At 43.0% G+C, this 14,949-nt stretch overlaps 1 protein-coding gene across 8 annotated transcripts in view; it reads right to left on the bottom strand.

Moving 5' to 3' along the window:
• The window catches only part of TLE3 (TLE family member 3, transcriptional corepressor), an 85,503-nt gene that overhangs the window by 30,283 nt on the left and 40,271 nt on the right, over positions 1 to 14,949 (bottom strand). For 2 of the 8 annotated variants that reach the window (XM_086957933.1, XM_086957936.1), the window contains exons 7-8: positions 2,041 to 2,233; positions 1,476 to 1,492 (exon numbers count right to left, since the gene is read on the bottom strand). In XM_086957933.1, the coding sequence (XP_086814059.1) occupies positions 1,476 to 1,492; positions 2,041 to 2,233 (210 nt within the window). Of the gene's footprint in view, positions 1 to 1,475; positions 1,536 to 2,040; positions 2,234 to 14,949 lie in introns of all 8 variants that reach the window. The other 6 variants (XM_086957930.1, XM_086957934.1, XM_086957935.1 and 3 more) reach the window with 4 other exon arrangements.

Here is a 14,949-nt window from a genome sequence, read left to right as displayed (position 1 = left end):
CAGAACATCGGATACTTTCGGCTATCTGCCGACTCCCTTCACCTGTAGTGACAACCAGCAATGCTGCACCTGAAGAATTAACAGCTATAAGCACAAGTAACTCGGCCGTCCATCCAGCACAGCACACTTGGACTTATCGAGCATTAAAATAAAGGGGAAAAACGACCAATTCGATCTGGTAAGATGCAACAATTTTTACAAAATATGCCAAAGAAGATAATTGAGATCAGACTACAAAAGCAATAAACCAGGAATTAAATTCCGGATTCATCTCCTTCAACAGAGAAATCAATTTAGAAAGGTCAACAAGCATCTACTGGGGACAACACTGGCCTCTGGCACCACCACGGTGCGAGAGAAGGTCACTCCTGAAGACTGGAAATTGAGGGGTACCTAGCCAACCCATAGAAGAAAATAGAAGTTTTAAGTATTGGAACCAGCAGCTAAAGCGCGTAAGCTTTGCTACAAAGCTTACACCATTTACAGAGCGGTTCACAGATGTTAGAAGGGTTTCTTTTACACAGCACGCTCGTGATTTATCGGATCCTCTCCACCAGTGACACTTTTTCAGCTCACTTTCAGTTTTGTTAAAACCGCAATAAAAATAAAATACTTTGCTTGCCTGAATATACATAAAAAAAAATGTAAGTGGGCATATCAGAAATCTTCTGATATGGTGTACTTTTTTCACAAACTACTGGAATGCGTAGTCAATTAAAGCATTTAATTTTAACAAGTAGTGAATGCCTGGCTGAAGTTCTATCGATGGTGAGGTCATAAGCATACAGGGCTAGACTAGTTTAGCTCTTTTGCAATCAGGTCCTCTTCAGGTCTCAAATTAACAAAGCCCCGTCCTTGCTGTTGCCTGCTTCTCAAGGCAGCACCCTCTGCCCAGTTTGTCTACCACCCCTCTTCTCTAGGAGCCCAATTCCAAAGTTGCCCTCATGGCCCAGCCTCCAAACTCCACACCTTCTCAAAACTTGTCTATATTCAATGGTCACCACATTACAAAGCCCTTTTACACCTCTCAGCAACCACTATAGCACCCTACTGCAAGGGCCCACACACGGTTCGCAAGTACGGTGCACACATTTTACACTGGTCTATACTCACAGGCTGCCAAGCACATAGGGGCCATCAGTATATTAAGCAGTGGAACACATAGTGAGATATGAATACTCATTTCCAAACAGATTTGTTTTAAATGTATTCTCATAATTCATGTATCAATGGGACACTGTCTGCTTCCCCACGCCTTGAATACAATCAAAACCTTCCTGCAGCGACCCTGAATTTAGGGGTGCACTTCAAGAAACTGAAGGTTTGTGCGCCACCAAGACCTCATTTGAATAGGATACGCAGGAAAATAGGGGGAGCAACCACAAGAGTCAAGTGGACACCTCTGTGCAAAAGCAGCAAAGCACTACAGGGGCTTCCTACTACAAGAAACAAAGACAGACAAGAGAAGAACTCACCAAAATGGACTCCCGCTCTTTACAGAAGAAGGGCCACATCCGCACCAGCGTTCCATCCACAGTGAGGGAAAGAAGAGAGGAAGCAAGTGAGATAAACACTCAATAGTAAACCAAAAGCAAGAAACTACAGGCTCAGAAGCCAGTTCCCAGGGCTTCTCTTCTCTGTGCTTTGAGTTCCTGTGCCAATCTGCTGGAGACAGGTAGCTAGCTCTGTGGAAATCCCCCAGTTCTGGAGGTAGCATAAGCCACATCACCGTGCCCACCCCCGAGTTGGGTGTTCCAGGGAAGCGACAAGGCCTCCTTTTTTATGCCAATTTTCAGTAGACCCGTTTTCTAAGATCATAGACAGTTTAAGCAGCAGGTGAATAATCTTAGCAAATAATCTGATGGTTGTGAATGTGGTAGGAAGTTATAGGAAAAACCTTGCATACAAAGGATTTCAATTTCCCTGAAATACTCCATCAAATGACCAAAGTGCTCCACCTCAAACTATGCAACCAGTGATGTGACCTACTGCAGCAGAGTCCCACCCGCTCAATGTGCAGTGTGATCTGTGCTCGCTTACCTCTCTGGTCCAGGCTGTGGTGATTCTTCTCATCCTTCACTGCCAGGTGGGCCTGGCTCCCGAGGGCCCCCAAAGCCAGCAGCCCTGCACTGCTACCCGTGAGTGGGGGCTGGAGGCCGGAGGGGTGCGGTGGAAGCTGCACCGGGTGGCCATGGGCGGCGTGGGAGAGGTGCTGGGCCTGGAGCTGCTGCTGCTGTAAGAAGAGAGCACAGTGACTGAGAAAAGCAGGCTCTGCTAAATAGACCAGTACAGAGGTCAGAGGAGGATGGGGACCATGGGTAAGGAGATACATTTGGATGGGGACATAGGACAAGTGGACAATTTAGCCTCCACATTGGAGATTTTACAGTTCGAACATTTTTTTCTGTTGCAAACTGGGACTATTAGAAAATGAAGTCAGTTGTACTAACATTTACATTCTGCAAGTATCAATAGCTCATTACACCAGCAAACGGCGCACAGGGATGGTTTAGGACATTACTATTCAAAAACCACACAGAGGTTTGCATTAGAAACCTTTCAAAAATAAAATATGTCCATCTATGTTTGATACTGGTTAGTAGGGAGGTGATCAGTCGGAGGAGGGACTGGGGCAGAGTGTGATGGAAAAAGTGGGTTATTTAGGGATTTCATTAAATTTGCATTTTTCTATTAAAATGAAAATTTAGGGAATTCTTGAAAAACAAGTAACTAAAGAACTACTGCCCACAGTCCATGTCCAGTGGGTTATCGCACTGAGCCTCAATGAACGCAAGGCATGGCCGACAGCCATGCTGCTGGGCGGTGTTTGGCTAAGCAGGGCAGCAGGCCATAACCGGTGGACAGGCCAGCGAAGACAGGACATGACCCAGAACCACCAATGTAATCAAAATGAAACATGAAAAAGGCCCCTCACATACCAAGAAAAAAAACCATCTTAAGGGTCATTATTAATGAAATCCTAAAAAGACAGATATTTCCCAGTTATGGAGAGTTAGATACGCAGCCTCACTTGCGATTAAAGATCACACGAAGTATGACTTCACCAACAGCATCATTTGCAAGATCTCACACGCAGCATACTTTTTTCTCCAAATCAATTAGCCATTATGGGAAGAAAAGCATTTTTACAACACAAGTTTCAATTTATTTTCTTTAAAAACATTTGTGGACCCCTTTGCAGTAGCATTCGTTAATGTAATGCATTAAGATGTGTACCTGCTGGTAGCGGTGGCCTCGTAGCTGCAGGTTAGGTCTGTGTGACCATTATTATTTCATAGTGCAACTGCCGTAACTCTTTCCCCACACGACACATTATACATTATACACACATATGTATGAGAACTATATTATATATATATATATATATATATATATATATATACATATACATATACATATACACACACATATACATACACATCATATATATTGACATACACAAACAAATATACCCACAAATATATATACGCACAAATATACAGACATAATTATAATATATATATGATTTTTCATCATGATGGGCGGAGCGATCTGCATTCACCTCAGCTGTTGCACCTTCAACAACTTTGTGGCACTTGACTTTCCTCCTGTATCACGCTGGGCGCTGAAGAGGCTACACAGCTGAAATGCATACGCCCGTTGTGCCTTATTTTGCAACAAATAAACCTTCAAGTTGTTCCCCTATCGTGACCTCTGCCTTCTTTTTTGGAGGATACTTTGGACATTTTTCACATGCCAGCCAGCGGCATATTACAGAGGCCCCTGCACGCAAGTGACCTGATCAACACTGGCTCCTGTTTTTGCCTCAGCGGAAACCTACCTTTCTTCAAGTTATTGAATGGATCTTGCCCACCATTGCAAACGGGTCATTTACTCTACGCTGGGAAAGACGAGTTGCCGGACTGACCCCCGTTAAGATGAACCCTGTAAGCGAAGGTTGTGCAGTTGGGGACTCGAGAAGGCTGTTTGTTCGTGTGGGCACGGCCGCTTTCGACACGGTCGACCACGACATTTTGGTCGACCGTGTCAGAAATGCTGGGATCTCGGGCCTGGCCCTGTCTTGGATTGTGTCCTTTCTCCAACTCCGGTCTCAATCTGTTCACCTATCCTCCTTTTCTGCTCCTTCCACCTCACTCTCCTGTGGTGTTCCCCAGGGTTCTGCGTTATCCCCTCTCCTTTTCAATCTTTACATGCAGCCTCTCTTGGTTTCCCTCCGTCACTTTTCTGTTACCACTTTTAATTATGCAGATGATCTGCAACTTATCTTTCCCATCGACTCTTCCCCTCTTTCCTGCTCTAATTTCCAATCCACCATGCTTTCCATCTACGAGTGGATGAACTTCAGTCAGCTGAAGCTCAATCCTAGTAAGACAGAGCTGGTCCTGATCGGTGGGCCTCCTCATCCCTGGACTCCCAACTTCTGGCCGCCTGTCCTCGGCCCTTCCCCTTGCCCAGTCGACTCCGTGAAGAGTTTAGGTGTGGTCATCTCCAGTGATCTCTCGATGCGACCGCACATTAATGCTGTCACCTCGGCCTGCTTCTTTCATCTCCGCAGGATCGGGAAGATCCGAAGGTACCTGTCTCCAGAGGCTCTTACACTTGTCATCTTGGCCCTGGTTACCTCACGTTTAGACTACGCCAATTGTCTTTACGTGGGGATTCCAGCTTACCACCTTCAACGCCTTCAACTGGTGCAAAATCAGGCTGCTAGATTAATCTTCCAGCAACCAAAACATCATCATGTCACCCCACTGTTAAAAACCTTGCACTGGCTTCCGGTGGCGCAACGATGCATTTTCAAGCTTGGTTGCACCGTCTTCAAATCTCTTTTCCTTTCTGCTCCTGTTTTTATTTCTTCCTGTCTCCTCTCCTACACTCCCTCCCGACACCTCAGATCCTCCGCCCACAATCTGCTGGTTATTCCAAGGTTTCGTCGTAAGAAGCACGGCGGTGCTCGTTTTTCTTTCCTTGCCCCTTTCACTTGGAATTCCCTCCCCCTCCCTATTCGGCTCACTCCTGACTACCCCACTTTTCGCAAATCTCTAAAAACTTATCTGTTCCGCCTTGCTCATGGTTAGCTGCTCACACCCCCCGTGCCACACTCCTGTTGTCTTTGAGCGCCAAGAAACCAATTGGTGTACGAGCGCGGTATTAAAATTTTTGTAACATAACATAACAACATAACATTATGAGCGATATGGTCCTGTGTCACTCTGCAGTTCGTGCAACCACTTGGCCACCCTATCTCGGCAGTTTGCTGCATGCTGGGATATGCAGCTCAATCTACTACTAAGGGACAGTGATTGGTGGAATTTTTTCATCATGATGGGCGGAGCGATCTGCATTTACCTCAGCTGTTGCACCATCAACAACTTTGTGGCACTTGACTTTCCTCCTGTATCACGCTGGGCGCTGAAGAGGCTACACAGCCGAAATGCATACGCCTGTTGTGCCTTATTTTGCAACAAATAAACCTTCAAGTTGTTCCCCTATCGTGCAATTGCGCACTCGGAGGCAGGTTTGCTTGAAAAGTTTTGTTTATTCCCAAATAACGCTACGCGTTTCGACACTAACTTGTGTTTTCATCACGACACAAGTTAGTGTCACCTGGTGAACAAGCCGGCTGTGCCGGCGAAATGTGTCCTTTTCAGCTGTACCATTAAAGAGTTTTGTGGCCAGCACACAGCATCGTGGACCCGTACTTTGTGAATGGGGAGAGGTGTTAATGTTATGGACCGAGTTTGGGCGGTCCTGTCCCACAACGCACCCGTTGGTTAGGAGTGCGGCGGCTGTTCCAAGACACGGAGGAGAAAAATTATATATATATATATATATATATATATATATAGAGTTCTGAAATATATGTGTGTATAGCTCTCATATATACTTGCGTGTGTGTCTATATCTCAACGGCATAGAAGGGGCCCAATATAATGTTTTCCAAGTAGTTGCAACTTCTTAGCTTACTCCTAAGCTTTCTCCAGAATTTCTAGGAGTAAGTCACACCTACTCATGGAAGAAAGTTTTGTATCTAAGGCACTAATTGCCGACAGGCTTATATCTGCAATTAATGTGTAGGGGTGCCATTACTTACTGATAGAATTGCAAAGGACTTTTTTATATAAACTATATAAAGTTAAGTTACTAAATGTGACTGCAGGCTTCGAATTCCATGCAATCATTAACGCAAAATAAAAAAAAACGCACACAAACCAAGCCAACACAAAAGTAAAACGTCACAGGAAATACATCTGCAACACAACAATCAAATAACGCCGCCACTTACCAAAAATCCACTATCCACAACCCGCTGACAGATCAAGTGTGCCTATATTATTTAAACATCTATTGCAGTGCATACACTGAAGGGGAGCATGCAAAACACGTCTATGGACCCCTCGGGCTGTCAGAGTGCTCACACAGCCGAGGCTTCTCCATTACCCTTCTGGTTCAATAGAACTATACTGTGCTCTTCATAAGAAGTCCACACATGGCGATCAACTCTTGCCATTCTTGGCCAGTTAAGAAGACACCTTTTCAGTATTGAGTGGGCAGCAGAGAACAAGCTAAACATTCTCACAGAATCATTTAGGAGGAAATTGAGTGCAATCAGAGAGATTAAGCGCACAACTTGGGATGTACTACAGGAAAAGTTGAATTTTTTGGACATTCAAAAGTAAACCAATTCTAATCTGGACGAGCCAGGACATGCATGCACAAGAGCAGGGTGTCTGAGCACTGGCAAGGCAGTTAAGGACAATCACATGCCAGCGCTCCTTTCAAAAAGAGTTTTAGGAGCTCGGTCCTGCACACTGCATCCCATGCAAAGACCTTGTAGGGGCCGATGCACATGGACATGGCTGACCGTAATCTAGCCTGTCCATCCAGTGTTCAATTGTGGCAAACACCTATAAAAATGTCAATAGCAATAATTATAATAAAAATAATATAAAAATGTACATAGGTGATGGGGACAAGACAACAGGGACAGGCCTAAGGCATTTCCTATACAAGAAAAGGCAGCACATAAAGCAATTCAAACTGCAATGCATACCCATGATCTTTTTAGGTGTGGCTTGGCAGCATATCTGTCTAGAAGATATATTGTTACCAATTATTTAAAATATACATAGAATGGGCCTTAGCTTAACTAAAAGGAGCTTCATTCCCTCACCTCACTCTAAAGTGCTAATTAGGCCAGGATTCCTCCTCGCAGGCAGCGGTTCCATTGGAACACACGAGTGACTAATTTATATCTAAAAACTACGCTCAATCATCATGTTATTTGTGACATTCTGTTCTGTATCACCTATATACATGCATACCACACAGAAAGTAACTTTAATGCTACTTTGTCCCCCATTTGTAATGCAAAGCATGTAAACAACATTTGTGAATGCCAGTGTTTATTGGTGCTAGCATATTAAAGCCAAATCTATTGGTTCACCAATGCTTGACTTTTTATTTTTAAAATGGAGGGTGGCGATTGCAAATGTGACACCTCCTACTGAAAGCTCCCTGCACACGCTAGGTCATTGGCTTGCATAGTAGCAATGCTGTAAAATGGTAACTCGCAAAATGGCGTTTGTGAAGACCTTTTGATTTTACTAAAATTATAGGCGTAAAATGATATTTACTTATAGAGGCTTTCAGCCAGCCATATTCATCTAGTGGGGGGGGGGGGGCTATAGTGTTCTTCACAATTTCCTACCGCTCGCTCCAGCCGCTAGATTACTTCGCTGTGACATTATACCCTTTCACAAGGAGCACACCCACACACAAGCAGTTCCCTTGAGTGCCAAGGATTACTATGGCAGTATATGATTTGAGACCCAAAAAAGTATTTTCACTCTTAGCAACTTTTTTCTTTTTGATTGACTAGAGCTATGCAGCATACCCAACAATAAAGGTTTACAAAAAATGACAACAAGTACTGACAAAGCCAAAATGCTAGCAGCCAACACCAGAGCTATTGGATTTGCAAATGCTTGCTCTCCAATTGGAGCCACTGAAAAGTGATATGGGAAGATTACATTTTAAATGTAGGTTTGGATAACTGATCCAAATGATAATGGCCCAGCATAATTTCATGTTTGGTACAAGAACTGTAGAATAGCGTTTCAGACTTCAATTCGCAATTAAAAATAATTATTATAAGTAAGCTTTTAATTGGGTTTTCCTGGCCAATATGTGGACTCCGACTTCATAAATTGACAAATTCAGACTTGATTTGATAACTGCTATTTGGGATCTGCATTCTGATAATGTGATCGCAGTCAGAAAAAGCAAATGGAATGAGCAGACCAAACAATTTGTGTTAGAAAAAAGGATAGACATGGTTGTTTGTAAATAACAGTGCAGAGTGTAATTAAAGAAGCGCAACTCAAGCTTATGAATGTCGTCTGTGCATCAATCCAGTAATTATGTATGCTTTACGCACACAACTGTAATTATTGCATGGGCAGAAGTGATATTACATCAACTCCCACTGCTATCACAGACTTATTGCAAAGTTTACATTCGTCAATCAAGGTGTATAGTGCCAAATGGAGGAAGTATGGACAAGAGACTCCTCCAGACCTACTGTCTGGCTAGACCGCACGGTTGCCTGAAAGTCCTATTGTTACCAATTATTATAAGACCGGCATCAGACTTGACTTTGAATCCATCCAGGAGTATTTCTTTCTCACTATATGTTTACATGCTACTGGTTGTGTTTTTCCATTTTCTAGAAAATGCTTCCAAATGGAATGCACGAGGGACTATTTTACATCTGAGAAGTATACTCCCTGCACACCGTTTGTCACATTCAAATCTTTATCTCCTGTATGTATGATTTCTTGGTTACTTTTCCCATGATCGGCAAAATTAATAGGGATGGGTTCAGTATGATAAATAGAAGGTGAGAAAGCAAGATATGTAAAAAGCATTTGAATGCCTACGTTTACATTTGTTGGCTCATTAAATTAAGACTTATTGATTTTGCTAATGCTTGTTGAAATAGGAAAACATTTACTAGCTGCACCTGGTACGAAGGTCGGAAAAAACCTTCAAAACGAATGTCTTAATTATTCAACTTAAAGGTAGACTTTCCTTTTTCAAGTTTATGTTTGGTGGTAGTGCCATAACACACTGGAAAGATTTTTAAGACACTGTATGAATCCAATGAAAGCAGACATTAGCACAAACTAGCATTTATAAAGTCCTGCATTAAGCAAACCGTGAAAAAGTAACTGGGTGGCCAACTTTGTTTGGATCCAAGATCCACACAACACAAGATTCCAACCTTCTTAGGCATTTGACGCCATCAGTCTCTTCACTGTTGAGAAACCCTCACGATTACAGCGCATTAAGTGTACGCTCACGAGTGGGGGTGGTCATACTTTGGGACTACCTGATCATTGCTGTTGTGAAGGATGCATGAGGTTTCCATGTTGCTTATTGACCAACATTTGCTAAAAAGTGAGATGTGCTTTGGTATCATACCTACAGCTTTCATATAATGAACACAAATTGTACTGTGGTTATGAGGCACATCTGGCTGAAAGTGTACTTAAAGAAGACCATGACTGGACAGCATTTAGACGTGCCCATTACCTTCCCTTTATCAGCATTCGACTTGAAAACTAGATTGGTCACCTTGTGGTATTGGGAGTTGTGGTCATGCTGTCTGTAGGAGGTTACAGGAATAATCCATGAAAGCACTGCAAAAATCACCAACGTGTTTAGTATAATCTCTATTAAATGTAATTCCAACGCAGGGGTTGTTTTTACAGAAACGTTTTCAAACTCTCGAACTAAATCATTCCAGGAGGTTTTTTTTTTAGCCAATGAGTAGAAAATGTGCCTTGCCTTGGGAGGTGACCTGTTTTTGAGCATCACCACTGATGTCCTTCTGAAGCCCTATTCATTGCTGCTGCAGAACGTCCTCAGAACAAGACACCTTGTACCTGCTGCTGCCTCTGCCCACAGGCCAGTGTGACAGACTTGATTCACTCCTTCCTTTTACTTTTCATGGGAGCGGGTGGGATGCAGAAATGTATTACAAGTAAGGTCCTTTACTTCAAGTAGGGCTGAACGAGGTTTGGTTATAGGAACTTCAAGCACACCGCAGCTAACCCTGCAAAGCAAGTTTCCCACACCCTGGAATTCCGCCATGTTTCGTAATTTAGTGCTCAGACAATTAAGTTATGTGCTAGAGGCAGGAGTATGAGCATTAACAACATCCTGGGAATCATGTCTGACCCGCCTCACCAGGTACGCCATGTGCACCTTCAATATCGGAGTACAAGTTACTCATTGCATTGTCTTTTGCACCACATGAAATTCTCCTCCTTCAAGACAAATGTGGCTTCAATCCGAATACAGGGAAAGGCCAGTGCTCCTTTGGAAAGCCGAATATTATTTCTGTAGTATTTGGAAGTACAGATGCCTGCCTTACTCTGCCCATGTGAAGGCCCACACAAACAAACCAATCAGATTCGCCATGACAGAGTGCTTCGTTGTTTATGCCCTTCAAAGGCGTACATGCACAGAGCTGTCACTGGGGTTGGTGCGGTTTGACAGCTTGGACTTACAGACGTGTAGTACATAAAGTTTAAAACCTCTACCACTGTGAAGGAGGGCCTCTCAGAGCTAGTAAGAAGTCATTTAGCATCAACAAGGAGCTATAGTGAGACATCCTTATTCTGGCGTCTTTACTTTTTAACACAGTTTTGTAATTCATTAGTTCATTTTTATATTTTTATGATGCACCGTAATTTGCAATATTTTAGTTTGTATTTTTTTTTACTTGTTTTTTTTTTTTAACTTCTGCATAGGGGATTATCTTTGGCTTCGGTAATTCCATTAGCAAAGTCTTGACACCAAAGCATGTGCACCTACGGACAGAGAAGCACCATTAAAATACGCTGGCGAGTTGAGATAGTTTGATCTCATTCTATCACTCAATTTCCTTCAGAAACACATCAACCACAGCAGTGGGGATAGTCTCTTGAAGCCAATAATGGTTAATATCAAGCTGTGTGAAAGGCATCTTCAGAAAAATATTTTTAACCGCTGGGACACAAAAGGCTCTCTATGAAGCAAAACCAACTCGAGGATGAGAACGGCGATGAAATGGGATCAAGGGCAGAGCAATGCACCTGTAAAGGTGTGGGGTATTCACGCTGCAGTGTTCAGCTGGGCTCCAGTAAAAGTCAAATTTGATCCTAGGTTGGGCAAGATTGTACCCAGTTCATTGACAATTTCCTATCACGTGTTGTTGGCGGACTGTTGGGTCAATGGCACGCTGGAGGAAGAATGCTTGGACCAAGGGCTCATCAGGCAGAGGCCACAAACGTTAAATAAAGGACGGAGTTCCAAACCTAGGCGGGCACTTAATATTTGTAATGTACTTTCTGTGACGCTGCCAGATGGGCATGTGAAGTATGAATACTTGATGAGTAGGACACATCCTCATTCTCGCTAAGGACTAGTTGCAACGATATTTATGAGCGGCAAGACAGATATAGCCTTAGGTCCGTAGCAAAAAAACTGAAGCCGAACCATACACTAATAAATTGGATGTCAATAGTTAGATGGGAAGAGCGACCAAAAGTAAAGTGACAAGAATGCAAGCCTTCTCCGTGCATGCTTCCAGGACCTGGCACAGTATCTCTATTAACATCAGACCAGCAATTCAGAACAAAGCTGCAGACACCTCTTCAAACAAGCACAGCCCCTGTGCTGACAGTATACACTTGACATTACCCCCAGTAATAGTATCTTCTCAGGAGCCATAAACTCAGTTGCTCGAGGCAGGTTTGCACTCTACAAATACCAACATATACATATACAGATTTGCATGGGATGAGAAAGATGTGCATCCTTTCAAATAGAATTTGAGATCCTCCTTAAAAGAAAAAAAATCCTTTTTCCATCTTGAAGAACTTTATAAACTGCCATTTGTTGGGGGAAAATAGGAGGCATCCTCACATTTTCCTTAAGACATCTTTCTTCCAATATTCTCATATGGGTTTAAGAGGAAGTGGCACCTACACCAATCTACACTAATTCAAAACCTTATCTGTGAATTTTCTAATGTATCCTATGCTAACAAGTAGGATCCATCGCTGTGCAGATGTTCCAGCACCAGTTTGCCAATAGCCACATCAGCATGCTTCAGCAGTAGCTTAACATAAACATAGCTCTATTGTTGGTATCTACCAACCTTCTCGTTGAGAGGAAATAGGCAGCTCACTTTCAGGGGTTTACATTTCCTTCTACCTCTGGAGCCTGAGAGAGCAGTACATCAATCAGCGTTTCATAGAGACACTTCCTGGTAAAATAGTCTCTCCAAAGCATCAATATGAATGTAAATGCATTATCAAAAGCCAGTGCACAATAACTTCTGTCAAGGGCTATCAACAATATCCATCCTATTTTTATTTTCCATCTTTTTGACCACCACCTGGATTTAAGGGCTGCTAAATTTGAACAGCTACAAAAAGCACAGGCAGATTATATTAGGGCGTGTGCGTGTGCGTACCGCTGAGACGCGTTTGTGTTTAAATATCTTGTGCTTAATAAATCCAAAGGAGGATTTACCCCCCCGTGAGTGCTGGCTTTTGGAGTATATATATATATATATATATATATATATATATATATATATATATATATATATATATATATATATATATATATATATATATATAGTTCCATTTGTTTAAAACAGAGGATCAGAAGACTTAAAGAACAAGCAGCAATGCATTGTTCAAGACAAACAAAAGCACACAGCAGCTGACCAAGGTTTCGCACATCGACTTTGTCTGTTTCAGGGATATTTGGTGGTGCAGCTACTCTCACCATCCGCTGCCGTGGATGTATATCTGAGCAATAGTATAGAGGAGTAGATCTTCTGTTCTTATTCTGACCCCCCTCCGCCTTGGAGTTTCCCCTAAGGGGTCTGGAACCAATATACTTCTTGACTTGCCAAAGTGATACTTTCCAGCTAACCGGGGGTCCCGAATTACCATTCCATTTGGAATTGAGTGTGAAGCTTTTTCAGGAATACATCATGGTCTACTGTGATCATTTTTATACATCAGCTTCCTAGGAGTGACCTCATCTAGGATTATCGCATGGGCCTGACTATTTAGTACATGCCCTGATGAAATTCCCTAGGCACGAATGGGAATGAAACGCGTTGGCTGTGCCGTTGTATGTGAAAATAAAGAATACATTTAGAATAAGAACAGAAGATCTACGCTTTTTTTGGACTCTCTCAGAACACTGACTTCATTGAGTGCGCCTCTCTACTCCTCTATACCATTGTTCAAGACAGCATGCGAAATTGTCCTTTATGACACAACCATCCTCCATGCTTCTTTCAGAGGTATTCCATTACAGATGACTTCATGGAAAACTCGAAATTAAGCAAGAAGACTGTATCTGCAAGAACAAAGACAGCACACTAAATACCAAGTGGGAACAGATGCCCGGATGAAGGGGAAACACCTAGAAGGGATGAACCACCAATGACTGCAGTCAGATGGTCAAAGAACTTAAGGGGGAAACCCAAACTGTAGGGTGAATATGACCCTTCAAGAGAGAAACTAAATGTCCATAAAAATGACAGATGGATAGAATCCTAATAGCAAAGTCAAAACAGTAGTTTGAGCCCAACAGTGAAAAAAGCCAAACAGATTTTCGAAAACCTAATCAATGGGAGTGTACGCATTACCAAATGTTGTACAGCTCACAAAGAAGTCCTGGGTCACATGCAACGGAGACCCTTCATGGGAATGAACCACAGCCCACTCTTCAAGAGAGGAAACGGCCTCACGCATAATCATGAAGGGACTTCTCAGAGGCTGAAAAGTGGCAGTGGTCTCCTTGGGGCATGGATCTACTTGAGAACACACATCATGGGGACAACTGCGAGACATCCCGGACAAAATCCTCTGCTCCACCAGTAACACCGTGGGTTGACTTACAGGAGACGTCCACCGGATCCGAACTCTAAAAAACAGGCAGCAAACAAAAAGGTGGGAGAGAAGAGAGCAGTGCTGGATTTGTTTACGCTAGTAGAGCTTAAAAAAAGTGGCTACTTTAAAAAATATTTGATAAGCCATTCAAAAGTCAACCAGTTGTGTAGGCTGGGCCAGTAGAGGAGTCCATGCACCGCTGCAAATAGAAGCCTCAGTAAAATCCAAATGGCACTACTGGTGATCAGTACAATGAGGAATCCTGAGCTTTGGAAGCACCATAGGATGAGACCAAGCATTGGGTCATAAATCCGGCACTTAGGGTTACCTTCTCACTTGCAGATTGACCATTTAAGCACCTCTGCCTCAAGTTGCCCATGTGCCCAACACCTGGTTGGTCCATAGCTTGGTGTTAGGGCATGAAAATGACCCAATGCCCACTCAGGACATCATTCATCAGAACAAGCCTCCCCTGACAACAAAAATCTAACCCACACCAGTTACTGAGTATGCAGAGCAAAAAAATCAGTCCGGACTGTCTGAAGAAATGTCCTTGCTTCTCTACAAATTCTGTACGAGAAATAACCCAAAAGTGACAATGTGCATGAACATCCAATTTTTGAGTTTTCTAGCTGAAAATGAGATCTCAAGCTACCGCAGGTCAGAACTTGCAACAACTAGAATTGGAGTGCGGGGATTCAACGGGTTAGCAGTTATTGGTAGCAAAGAAAACAAGCAAATGTAGTGATAAAACACCTGGCTGTCAAAGAGGAAGAGAGAAATATCTTAGTGAAAGTAAGGTCTGCAAAGCTGACCGATCCCATTAAGCAGAGGGAAAGGACTGAGGCCTTGGGAGCCTGGCAGTTGCATTGGTAAGATAGCAGGAGGGGATGCATTTCAGCCAGGCTTCCAGGTTTTAAGACCTACATCCATGTTGTACAAAGGTGCTCGGGTGCTC

The sequence above is a fragment of the Lissotriton vulgaris genome, chromosome 2_1, assembly GCF_964263255.1.
Source record: "Lissotriton vulgaris chromosome 2_1, aLisVul1.2, whole genome shotgun sequence".
NCBI lineage: Eukaryota > Metazoa > Chordata > Amphibia > Caudata > Salamandridae > Lissotriton > Lissotriton vulgaris.
This window is presented reverse-complemented; position numbering and strand designations above follow the sequence as displayed.